This window comes from Microcebus murinus, chromosome 18 (assembly GCF_040939455.1).
Source record: "Microcebus murinus isolate Inina chromosome 18, M.murinus_Inina_mat1.0, whole genome shotgun sequence".
Classification (NCBI taxonomy): Eukaryota; Metazoa; Chordata; class Mammalia; order Primates; family Cheirogaleidae; genus Microcebus; species Microcebus murinus.
Genome location: NC_134121.1, coordinates 16782515 through 16794518, shown reverse-complemented (window position 1 = coordinate 16794518; position 12004 = coordinate 16782515). Strand labels below are relative to the sequence as shown.

Genomic DNA, 12004 nt, shown 5'->3' with positions numbered 1-12004 from the left:
GCGGCACCACTGCAGGACCCCAGCCAGACACCCTGGTGGTCCTCCATCCTCTCTGCCACCCAGCCTCCTCCCCGGGCTCCCTGCCTCCAGCCTCTGCCGGCCCTCCTCATCCCCCTGCAGCCTGGCCTCGATGGCACTCACCGACCTCCCGCTGGGCTCCAGGGCCCGGACTGGGGCTCTAGAGACCACAGGACAGTTTCTGGACTCAAGGAGCTCATGCTGCGGCCCAGTGGCCGTCCACTCTGGCTGGGCCTCGGAATCACCCATGAGTCCTTCAAAATCCACTGTCCCAGGCCCTGGTTCAGTAGAGCTAAGGACAACAGTAATAATGCACATATTAACATGTAGGGGTGCTTATGACACCCCAGACGCTGTTCTGACAGTGTTAGCTCATTGAGCATAGCTGCCCACCTGGTAGCACCTGGCAGCTCCCCATTGCCACCTGAAATAGCCCAGACTTCTAGCATTGCCCTAGCCCAGCTCTTCTCCCAACCACAGTGCCCCCTGCGCACACACACACACACACACACACACACACACACACACACACAGCCCCTAATCCAGGCAAAGGGCAATGGCCCTAGCAGTGACCTTTCACCTCCCTGTACCCCCATATCTTCCTATGTAAATGCAGACACTGGGACGATCAGCGATCCCCAAACCTGCCTGAGAGTCCCAATCACTTTTAGGGCGGGTGCTCGTGGGCCCTCCCCAGATCTGCAGCATCACCCTCTCTGGAAGTGAGCCCCACGGATCTGTGAACACACTGCCCGGGTGACTGGGAACCACTGGCCCGGCTGATCCGAGCCCCGGTGACTCGCACACCCCAGGCTGCGGGCCCCCAAGCCTTCACTCCACCTGTTAAGATCGGCCTCACCCTCCAGCACCCAGACCCAAGGTCACAGCGACCTTGGAAGCCCGCCCTCCCTCCTCTGAGGCTCCCGGTGAAGTGGTGCCTGTAACGTCCAGGGCAGCCCCAGAGCTGGACGACTCTGCCCCTGACACGCCCCAGCAGTTGGTCCCAGATGCTCATGGCGATGCCCTGTCACTGCTGGCTCCCCGGTGGCCCCCAGAGGAGCCAGGGCCAGAGCCCGGGACCCCTGAGCCTTTCCTCCCTCCTGCAGCAGACACGGCCTGCTGACGTCACAGAGTCCTCAGAAGGCCAAAGTGGAAGGTGGAAATCCCACACTGACCCGAGAGCCTCGGCTCAGGCCAGCCTCAGACGCCAGGCCCCAACAGTGTGATCCTGAGGTCTCTTCCTCAGTCAGCCGGGACAGGCCACCTGGTGCTCGAGCTTGTTCCCCAAATGTTCCCCCAAGCACAGTCATTATCACCCCATGTTCACTGCCTCTCAGAGCAGCAGCAGGCAACTGCTGCTCAATTCTCAAGAGCATGGGCTCCAGGACCAGACCATCTGGCTTTAAAGCCTGGCTTTTCCACCCTCTCTGCTGTGTGACCTTCGGCAAGTTACCTAACCTCTCTGTGTCAGTTTCCTCACATGAAATATGGCTTAATTTTAAGACCTGCTTCATTTCGTATGGTTCTTATGAGGCTTAAGTAGGTTCATCCACGAAAAGCGTTTAGAACAGTGCCTGGCACATAGTATATAATGTCACAAATGTTATCGATCATTAAGTAGTGGGGCAGGTCACAGCCCCAGCCAGGACCCAAGAACAATAGGGAACTGCTACCTCAGCTTTCTTCTCTCTAAAATGGGAGCGGATGCCTGGAAAGACGGGGCCCAGGATGGGAAGGGGTTGGGCACGCTGCCACTGGCCAGCCCCTCTCAGAGGGTCGCTGGCCACTGTGTGGAGGCCACAGAGCCGGCTCACTCTGGGAGTCCAGCCCCTGCTCCTGCGCTCGGCCGCAGCCCCCACCCTGGTAATTACAGAGGCCTGAGAGCCCGGCTCTGCTGACCTGGCCCCGGACAGCCAAGGCTGGGAAACCACAGCCCGGCCCCGCCGGCACCCACAGCAGCCTAGGGACGCGGCCAAGGCAGTCCCTGAGCCAGGACCTGGGCTCTCAAGCAAACACACTCACAGTTGCCCCTGAGCTTCCACAGGGCAAGATCCCACCCCCGTCTGCCGGGGTTAAGCTAAGTCACCTTCAGGACCACCTGGTTCCTACTCTGAGTCTCAGGCTGCCCATGCGAGAAGTGACCCAGGATCCCAAGGCATCTTTGCTGGGTCCATTCCTGAATCTCAGTCAAACTCGTTCGACACGTGCCAGTCCCCCAGCCCCTACGCCACCCTACCAATCACCAATGTCAGGCGATCACTAGCGATCGTCTCTACAGGGGTCATGAGGATGAGGCTGCCCCTTAGAAAAATGCCCCTCCCCACCCGAGAGCCCTGCCCGCAGACCCCGCCAGCCTTGGCGAGGCACCACCCCCGGAGCCCAGCGAGCCCTCCCTCCTCCCCGCCCCGTCTCCGTGCCCAGCGTGGGCGGGGCCAGGCGGCCGGCCTCCGTCCTGTGGTTCTAGCCTATCATTTGGGGCCAGCTTTCCTGGAACCAGACCTTGCCTTAGCAATTTGGGGGCTTTGCACAGCCCCTCCTTCCCCAGCTCAGCCTCCCCAGCCCCGCCCTGGCCCAGGGACTCCCAAGACCACCAGGGGCCAGGGACAAGGTGGCCGCAGCCTTATCACAGCCACAATGGCCACAGACAAAGGATGAGGCAGAGACACCGGGTACAGGGGTGGGGGGGGAGAGATAAGAGGCCTCAGAAGAGCCCGGCTCAGGCCCACAAGCCCTCAGCCTCTCCCACTGCTTCAGGAACCAAGGCGGGGGCGCTCGCTCCCCCTCTCAGATGGAAACTGACATTCAGAAGGTGAAGGGACAGAGGCTGCGGGACCAGGCAAGAGCCAGGCTGAGCCGACCTCCAAGTCCAGACCCCCGCCGTCACCCCGACAATTCTCCAAAAAGAGCCTGCAACCAGTCCCCTCTCAAAAATCCACAGCAGCTGTCCTCACTGGGGTGCTAGGAACAGTCACGTGACCGAGGAACACAGCCTCATCGCGCTCCTTGCCTCCCAGAACCCCATTCAGCTGATCCACAGGACAGTGAAGGGACCACAAAGACCCCACAGAACTGCTATGGGAGGGAAACCCTGGCAAGGGGTCCGAGGACTGAGAGGTAGGTGGGAGGCCACGAGCCTTCCTGCTTATTTCCTGCTACGCTGTAAACGCTCTGTCCTCAGCCAACGCGCCCCGCCATTCACCACTCTCCCCGCCACCAGGAGAGGACGAGGCCCAGAGCAGGCCAGCACTCTGCTTCACGGGCCTCCCCGTGTGGCCTGGGACCTGCCCTTTGCCTCAAGTGCCCTATCTGCAGAAGAGACAGGGCAAAGCTGCCACTGTGCCCTCCCGAGTGTGTAGAAGCCACTCGGCTGGGCTTGGGGGTGGGGCGGCCCCATTGTCAGGGCTGAGGACTGGGCAGACAAGGACCGCCAGGGACCACTTCCTCCCATTTCCTTCCCGGAGACTGGAGGCCCCGAGGCTCGTTGTGAGCCCTGGCCAGGACAAAAGGACAGCACTGGCCACCATCAGAGGAGCCCTGGCCCCAGCAACCTGGGCTGCCCAAACTTACCAACGCCCTTTCGGACTAGAAGGATGTGCTTTGGGGTCAGGCAGGGCTGAGGAAACCCGACTCTGCCACTCAGCCAACAAGGCCCAAGCCTGTGCCAGCCTCCCGTGCATGCTGGGGCCACAGATGTGACCAGGCTCGGCCCCTCGAGTCTGGAGGGAGGTGGTGACCCTACACAGGGATGGGTGAGGTGATGGAGGCAGAACAGAGTGCAGTTAGAAGCCAGGATTTAGGCGACTGGCTCAGCCCAGAGAACCGGGCAAGACTTCCTAGAGAGAGGGCAGAGCACTGCTGAGACCCACCAGGGGAAACTGAGGTTGACTGCTGCAGCTCCTGGTCATCCTGAGGAAGGGAGGTGAGGCAGAGCCAGTGGCCAGAAGACCAGAGTTCCTGAGACCAAGTTCCAGTGCTGCCCTTGAGAGCAAGACCCTGACCACAGCCAGAGAGGGACAAAATCATCTATCGTGGATTCAGGGATCAGAATCTGCCTCGGGTCACACAGCAAAGCAGCAAAGTGTGGCAAAGCCAGGAGCCAGAAGCTCAGCCCAGGAGACATTGCAGGCCCGGTAGGGAGCCCAGCCCCGGAAGCCCAGGAATCAGGCCGGCAGCGTTCTCTTGACCTCCCTCACTCTCATCCCCCTCCCGCCTGCAAGATGTCAGGACCCACATCCAGGCAGACACAAAAGCCACTTCCTTTTGCAGAAGGGCCTGGGGAAGGGACGAGAGGCTCAGCCTCTCTAAGCGGCTCTGACCGGGGCAGCCTCACTCTCAGACCATGCTGCATACCCTACAGCCCTGCAGCCGTCCTGCCCCCTTCACAAAATGGGAAACTGAGGCACGGGCCAGGGCTGTCCCAGACTAAGGTAGTGAGCTTCAAAGCACTTCCTCTGACAGGTCAACAGCACAGTGGAGGTGCTGGCAGAACCAGCCGGAAGGTGACTTGAGGAGGAAGCAGAAGCCAGGAAATGGGCAGCTGGCAGTTAGTCATGAGGGCGCTGGCATTCCAGGTCACCCTGCAGTTCACCTGGGTGCTGACCCTGCCAGACAGGCACTGGGGATGCCCCACCCCTCAGGCCTTAGCTGAGGTTTCCCCACAGTACACACACAGCAGTGGCCAGGACAGACACCTGCTGGGACAGGGTCACCAATGGGGCAGGGCAGGGCTGGTGTTTATCCTTTAAAGTGGCTATTCTTATTCAGAGAGATAACCACAGAGCCACTGGGCCAGGGCCTGGCTTGGCCCCTACCCACCCAGGTAACCCCGTATAAGACGTAAAAAACTGGACCTCAGTTTCCCCCCCTGTTGTCTCTGCGCAGACTCAACTGGGCAGACAAAAGACGTGCCAAGAGGAGGGTGAGCCCCGACCCAGCAGCCCCTCCTTCTGCACCCAGCTCAGCTGCTCCGGGAAGCCCCCAAGTCCCACCAGGCTTGAGTCCCCAGGGCTGGGTCCCTGTGCTCATCTCTTCTGGGTTTATGTTAGTGAGCAGTTGCCATGGATACCGGTCTCAGCTTCTCTGGCAGCAAAGGACTCCCCCAGGGCAGAGCTCTGCCTCTCCTCCCCAGCCCCCACCCTGCCCAACTCCCAGTGCCCAGTCTGCGGGAGGCCGGAGCAGAGGGAAAGAAATTGGGTCTCAGGCAGGGAACAGGTGCCCCAGAGAAGTTAGGGAAGGACTCGGTTCTCAAATAGTCATTCCCCAACTAGGCCCATGCCAGCTCCCTCTTGCCGGGCCCCATTCCAGGAGCAAAATGCTGCCACCTACACCCTCAGCTCTGCTTCCCTGTTGCAGAGGGAGGAATGGAGCCCAGGGCAGAGGCAGCCCAGCCCTGGCACTAGAAGCACAGCTGGGGAGGGGTGCCTGAGACTCCACCTGAGGGGCTCCCTTCTTCTCCTGACCTGGCAGCCAGGAGTGGGCTCAGAATGCAGAGTAGGTGGCCACTAGGCTGGTAGGGCCACAGGAGCAGGAGCCACGTGCCCTAGGGGAGCTCAGACTGCCTGGGCTAAATTAAACTGAGATTCATCTGCCCAGAGGGCTCTTGCCCTGCCCAGCAGAGTGTCCGAGTTTCCAGGCCAGAAGTGGGGGGCATGTCCCCACCACCACCCGAGGCTGCTGGGGCTGGAAAGAATGCTGCACTGGGGTGTTGTGGCCCTGCTCCGCCCTGCCGTGTGACCTTGGGTAAGTGCCTTTGTTCTGGGCAGCAGCATCCCCATCTGCAGAAGGAGGTGAGGGAAGGGTTTCTAGGCTACCTCAATTTCATCCAATTGCAAGCACAAGAGCCTGGCCCTCCTCACCTGGTTCTGAGGCCTGCTGCCCTCAGGGGGTTCTCACGGGGAGGAGGAGAGGCCATAATTAGCTGGATCACCGGGGTGGCACTAGGAATGCTAGGGCAGGGGCAGAAGCTGCTAGAATTCCCAGGATGGAGACCAGCCCTGGTGGAGAAGGAGTCCTGAAAGGGACTGTCATAAACAGAAAAAAAAAAAAAAAAACAGGAAGGGCATTGTGGCTGGGGGCACAGCGTGAGCAAGGGCATGAAAGAGAAGGCAGCTGACATTTGTGAAGCCCTCCTAGGAGTCTGGCCGTGTCCCAGGTGCTTTAGATACATTTTCATTTATCCCGCACAACGTGGAGGCGGAGCGGGGGAAATGATCACACAGAAGGCACAGGTGATGTGTTCAAGGTCACACAGCTGGTAAGCTGAAGAGACTGGACTTGAACTCTGGCAGCAAAGACTCTACACCTGCACTGTCCACTCAGGTGGCCCCTAGCCGCTGTGCCATTGCCATGTGCTACGTGTGTAAAACGTACACAGGATTTCAAAGACTTCATATGAGAATCAATGCAAAATATCCCATTAGTATCTTTTATACTGATTACATGTTGAAATAAGTCAGATATGTCGAGTTAAATAAAATACATTATTAATTAATTGGACCTATTTCTTCTACTATTTTAATCTGCCTACCAGAAAATTTGAACTTGCTGTGTGGCTTGCATTATAGCCCTTTTGGACAGAGCTGATCTACACCATGAAAAAAACAGATTTAAGGGGCAGATTTAAAGGAGAGTGGGAACTACCCCCATCCTCAATGGGGGAGCTGGGGCCAGGTGGGCACGAACATCAAAGGTGACCGAGCACTCCACTGCTAGTCCACTTCCCTGCCTCTGTCCCCGCTGGGCCAGCCAGCAACAGGTGGGCTCTGGCCTGGAACGAGCATTCCCCTGGCCCTAGCACAAAACACATCAAGCCATAGTAGTTGCCATAGAGACAGTAAATATTCCTAAAACTAAAGTTGGGGAAGGGGGGATGGGGAAAGCTACCGTGGAGAGAGGGGTAGCCAGGCTTATCCGGAGAGGAAATCTGTGTATGTTATGCATTGGGGGCAGGGCAGCGCATGAGCTCCTGGCCTGCGCCAGGACAGGGAGGGACACACAGGCCAGGCGGGTGTTTGCACAGGGCTTTCCGGGCCTTCCTCCCCAACTGTCCCACACCCGTCCTAGCCAGCAGTCCCCACGTCCCCTTACCACTTCACCAGAAATTCCCGATCTCGTTCCCCCATTCTGACAGCCTAACTCTGGGACCCCGGTAGAGATGAGGGCAGATAAACACCAGGCCTCCCTGATCCCACCCTCTCCTGCTCTGCCCCTGGCAGGGTCAGTTCCCCTGAGAACATCAGAGGGGGTGGTCTGGGGCCGGAAAAAACAAGTTGGAAAGTGTCACAGTGCCAGAAGCGGCACCATTCATTCCGAAGCTGGGAGAGGGTGGGGAGACCTCTTCCCAGTCGGAGGCTTACTGGGGCTTACTGGTAGATCCAACACCAGCGTTGCTGTTCCTTTCTGGGCCATCTCGGGCAAGTGCTGTGCAGGGGCCTTGGCTGTCCTGTGTACAGAAGCCTATTTTGCACTGACTACAGGTCCCTGGCATTCTCTGGCTTCTCCCCATAGGGTGGCACTTAAGCTTCCAGGTCCCAGGCAGCATGAGGGGGTGCTCAATATTCCTTCTCCCCAGACCAAAGTAAGAGTCTCTTAGGGACATCTCGACCCAGAAACTGATGGCACCAGTACCCACTTCCAACTCCCTCCAGTGGGGGCATGGAGAGCCAAGGGGTTTGAAAGCAGGAGGGGGGAAGGGGAGGCCTCTGCTGCCCCATGAGAATCTTCTCTCCACCAGACACGAACCTCCATTCAACAGAGGAGACTGAGGCCTGGAGAAGGGCACCCAGGTGGCATGTGGTTTATGCCAAGCTCTCTTCTCTCAATCACCACCAAGTTCTCTATCCAAAATTCCTCCTGCTCTCCCTCGCGCTCTCTTTCTCTCTCTTTCTCTTGTTCAGTAGCTCCAGATTTTACTAAGCTGTGGTTAGGCAGGTTCTGGGCCGGAGTGCCAGGTACACAGTGCTGCTGTCCTCCCCCAGGGACCCCCACCTGTGCCAGCCTGGCCAGAGTCCTTCCCTCTCAAGGCTGCACCATTCCCGACCACTAGCCCCTCAGTCGAGGCCAAGTCCCTACCCCTAGACCCCTAAGAAGCCAGGGAGGGGAGGCAGCAGAACAGAATTCCAGAACCACATTCATCCCCTAAAGGCCCAGGGATCAATCAACTCACAAAACAGACCCAAACACAAGCTGAGACTGGCCCAAGGTCACACACCAAGCACATTAGGGGCAAATCTGGAACTAGAACCCAGTTGTTCTATCGACTCCAATCCCACCCCCTAGGCTGATTCCCAGAGAGCTCACGGGGTATGAGGCCAGCCCTCTCTAACCCCAGAGGCCCGAGCCCTACCCTACCCCAGGCCCCAAGCGCCATAGAGCAGGGGGAGGGGTCTTCAGGCCAGCTGCAAACCGCATCCCGGGTCCCCAGGCGCCGCGGACCCGCCCCGCCCCTCCCTCCGCTCCCCGCAGCCCAGAGCCTTTGTCAGCCACGCGCTCACACACACAACCGCGCCGCCACGCGCGCACACACTCGGTCTCCCTAGCGCACACCCGCAAGAGGCGCGCGCACTCGCCGCACGCACGCAGGGGGGTGGAGGCAGCAGAGAAAGGAAGGAACTGACGGGCCACAGACGGACAAACAGCCTGGGCTGGGGGAAGGGGAGGAGAGGCCCGGGAACCTGCGGCAGGGGCTGGAGGGGGCGCGGAGACAAGAAGGCAGAGACGCAGAGGAGAGGACAACGGATGGGACGTCAAGGGCTGGCGAGGACACGCGGGCTACTCCAGGGGTGGGCACTCCTCCAACCCCTGGCCCTGGGTGTTGGGGTGGGGAATGTCTGGACTGGACTCGTGGAGCACTGAGGCATCATTTGCCCAGTTGTGCCTGAGCACAGGGCCCTTAGGGACCCCACGTAGGGCTTTAATATAAGGGACCTGGAACCAAGAGCTCCCTGGGGTACCTCGGGGCGGGGAGGGGGGGATCGGAGTCGGGGGAATCCTTGTCCTCGGGCTGGGTGGGGCACTCGCTCACCTGCCACGGTGTACCTGTCCAGGTAGTTGAGCACGTTGCCCAAGCTAAGGATGGCGGCGGCTGCCCCCCGCCCGCGGCCCAAGCTGGCCGGTTTGGGCTGCTGCGCGCCGGGACCCTTGGCAGCAGCTGCGCAGCCGGGGGTGCCGGGGGTGCTGGAGGGTCCGGACGGGGCCCGCCTCACGCTGCCCGACAGCGTCTGCACCTCATCGTCGGCGGCCGAGACTCCAGCGCCGCCTGCGCCCCGCGCCCCACAGCAACCGCCACCGCCAGCCCCTCGCTGCGCCCCCCGGCGCCGGCGCCGCCGCTCCGCGTCCGCCGCCTCCTCCTCCTCCGCGCCGCCCGCCGCCGCCGAGGCGCATTCCAGGCACATCATGCCGGCCGGGATCGGGGCGGCGGGGGGCGCGGGGGGCGCGGGGCCCAGCTTGGGCCCGCTCAGTGCGTGCGTGCGCCGCGGAGCCGCCGCTGCACCATCCCGGCCGGGCCCCGTCGGCTCCTGCGCTCCGGCCCGGGCTGCGGCGCTGCCACGGTTCGGCCCGATGCGCCGCCGTCGCCGCTACGGCTCTGACAGCTGCGGCCCGGCCCCGCCCACCAGGCCCGCGCCCAATCAGCTCCAGGCTCGGGCCACAGCCCCGCCCCGCACGTGCTGCCCCTTGGGGTAGCGGGGGGCCGGGCCGCAGCGCCCCTCCTGCACGACTGGGGCGCAGTCACACTGGAGCCGCATGGCCGTGGAAGCTTGCGGGGAGCCGGAGGGGGGTTGCGCGGGGCTACGGGGCGGGGAGTAGGGTTCTGGAAGCCGGACTCCCGGCACCGACTCAGTACCCTCCACCCCGTCCCTACCGCGGCAGTGGGTTCTGGCAGAGACTCTGGGAGAGGGTTGAGGGCTGGCGCCTCCGGTATTTGGACAATCTGGGGAGAGGGGTCTCAGACAGTTAAAGTCAGGTGTGCGTGTTGGAGAGCCCGTGTCTCCAGCAGCTACTCACATGCTCTGACATAAACAGTTCGGGGAGGGCTTGGCCCAGGACCCAGACCTCCACTAGGCATGGGAGACTGTGTCGCCCACCTACCCAGGGGAGCCCACGTCCAGCCCCAACCTACCCCTGGACCCATCTCGTGTGCCCTTCCAGACCCTGCACCTGCCCCACAGAGTGGCAGCCCCTCACAGGGAGAGCCAGGGCTCTGATTGGGACCCAGTAACAGGACATTAAGAAGGGGCCTCCTCTCCTGAGGGGCCACGTCACCAAGTTTCATTCAGACTTTCAGGTGTGTACAGTGGAAGACCCTCCGTGGAAGACGGGAGTCTGGGTCCCAGCCCAGCTGTGCTCTGGCGTGTGGCGTGATTCTGGACAAGACGCCTGTTCTTTCTGGGTCTCAGTTTCTTTATCTGGGGGTAGATAGGAGGATGGGGTTCAAACAGTCTGGAAGTCTGCGAGTGGTCACCTCCCCTTGGTGGGGGTGGGGAAGTCCTGTCTTCCATAGAGAGTGGCTGGGAAGCTTCTGAGTTCAGGTCCCCGGGCGTGGAAATGACCCATTACAAACATGCAGCTAGTCAGTGGCAGGGTTGGGGCTGCCTCGGGGCTCTGACAACACCCCCCAGGGCTGGGAGCTCACCGCCTGCTGCAGGCTGCTCCAGACCGCACCTCCACAGGCAGGTGCATTTCCTGAAGCTGTTGGCCACAGTGAGTCATGGCATAGCCAACGGGTGACGCAGCACGAGTCACCCCCCCCCCCACTGTCTCTTGTGAGCAGAGTTAATCCCCAAGCTGGTGTTTCTTGGCGCCTTCGAGGTGTATTTTAAATTCTGCGAAGTGACTAAAAATATGCTTCAGCGTGCTGCGTATGAATGGCTGTGACGGGAGGGTTAAGAAAACAGATTTCATTCTGAAAGTTGCCTGCTGCTCTTTCCAGCTTGCTGAGCTCAGGCCTGCAAAGTCAGATGGGGGAAGTTCCCCCGGGTGGCCTGGCATGACAGGTGATTAACAGACAAGGACAGAGCTAAGAGCTCCACAGGGCTACAACCGGGCTCCAGCAGTGACCCTTGTAACCGGGTGACAGTGCAGTGCCAGCAGGACAGTGTCATGTGGAAGGCTGTCCAGGTGTGGAACTGTGTCTAGTGATAAAGGAGGCACAGCCATAGCTCCAAGCCCAGTCCAAAGTCTCCTTCCCACACCCCAAAACTCCTCATCCTTTCAGCCACAGCCCTGCCCTGTCCAGCAGGACACTTTTAGCTCTTGACCAGAAAGGGAAGCATGCTCTTTCCATGGCCCTCCCTTTCCACCCTGGGTCCCAGAGCAAGGGAAGAGAGCAGAGTTCTGGGGGGTTCTTTTAGGGGTTTGTTTTTGTTTTTGAGACAGAGTCTCACTCTGTCACCCCAGCTAGAGTACAGTGGCATCATCATAGCTCACAGCAACCTCCAACTCCTGGGCTCAAGTGATCCTCCTGCCTCAGCCTCCCGAGTAGCTGAGACTACAGGCTTGTGCCACCATGCCTGGCTATTTTTTTTTTTCTATTTTTAGTAGCCTAGCTAATTTTTTCTATTTTTTAGTACAGACGGGGTCTCTCTCTTGCTCAGGCTGGTCTTGAATTCCTGAGCTCAAGTGATCCTCCCGCCTCAGCCTCCCAGAGTGCTAGGATTACAGGCTTGAGCCACCATGCCTGGTAGAGGGCAGAGTTTTAAGCCTTTCCAATTTGGAAGACCTCTGAGATGCCACCAAGCAAGCCATCCATTCCCACTTGTGGGTTTTGCTGGATTTTAACTCAAAGGCAATCTCTAGAGTAGATGCTTGTATGGGATAAGGGGCCACCAAGTGCAGGACAATGAGAAGCCCTTCCTGGCTGTGTGGCCCTGGGCAGATCACAGTGGCCTTCTGAGAACCTCTGGCAGCATCATAGGACCATCAGCCACAGGACTGTAGGGTGCTTATCTCTGTCTCCCTGATGAAGAAACTGAGGCCCAAGGTCACATAT

The 12004-nt window shown here is 60.0% G+C and overlaps 1 protein-coding gene across 1 annotated transcript in view; it reads right to left on the bottom strand.

Annotated features, from left to right (window-relative positions):
- Nucleotides 1-9580, bottom strand: part of SPNS2 (SPNS lysolipid transporter 2, sphingosine-1-phosphate) — a 35557-nt gene extending 25977 nt beyond the window's left edge. The window contains exon 1 of the mRNA XM_012779185.3: nt 9041-9580. Coding sequence (XP_012634639.1) covers nt 9041-9413 — 373 coding nt within the window. The 5' untranslated portion in view covers nt 9414-9580. The remainder of the gene's footprint in view (nt 1-9040) is intronic.
- Between the last annotated feature and the right edge of the window lie 2424 nt (nt 9581-12004).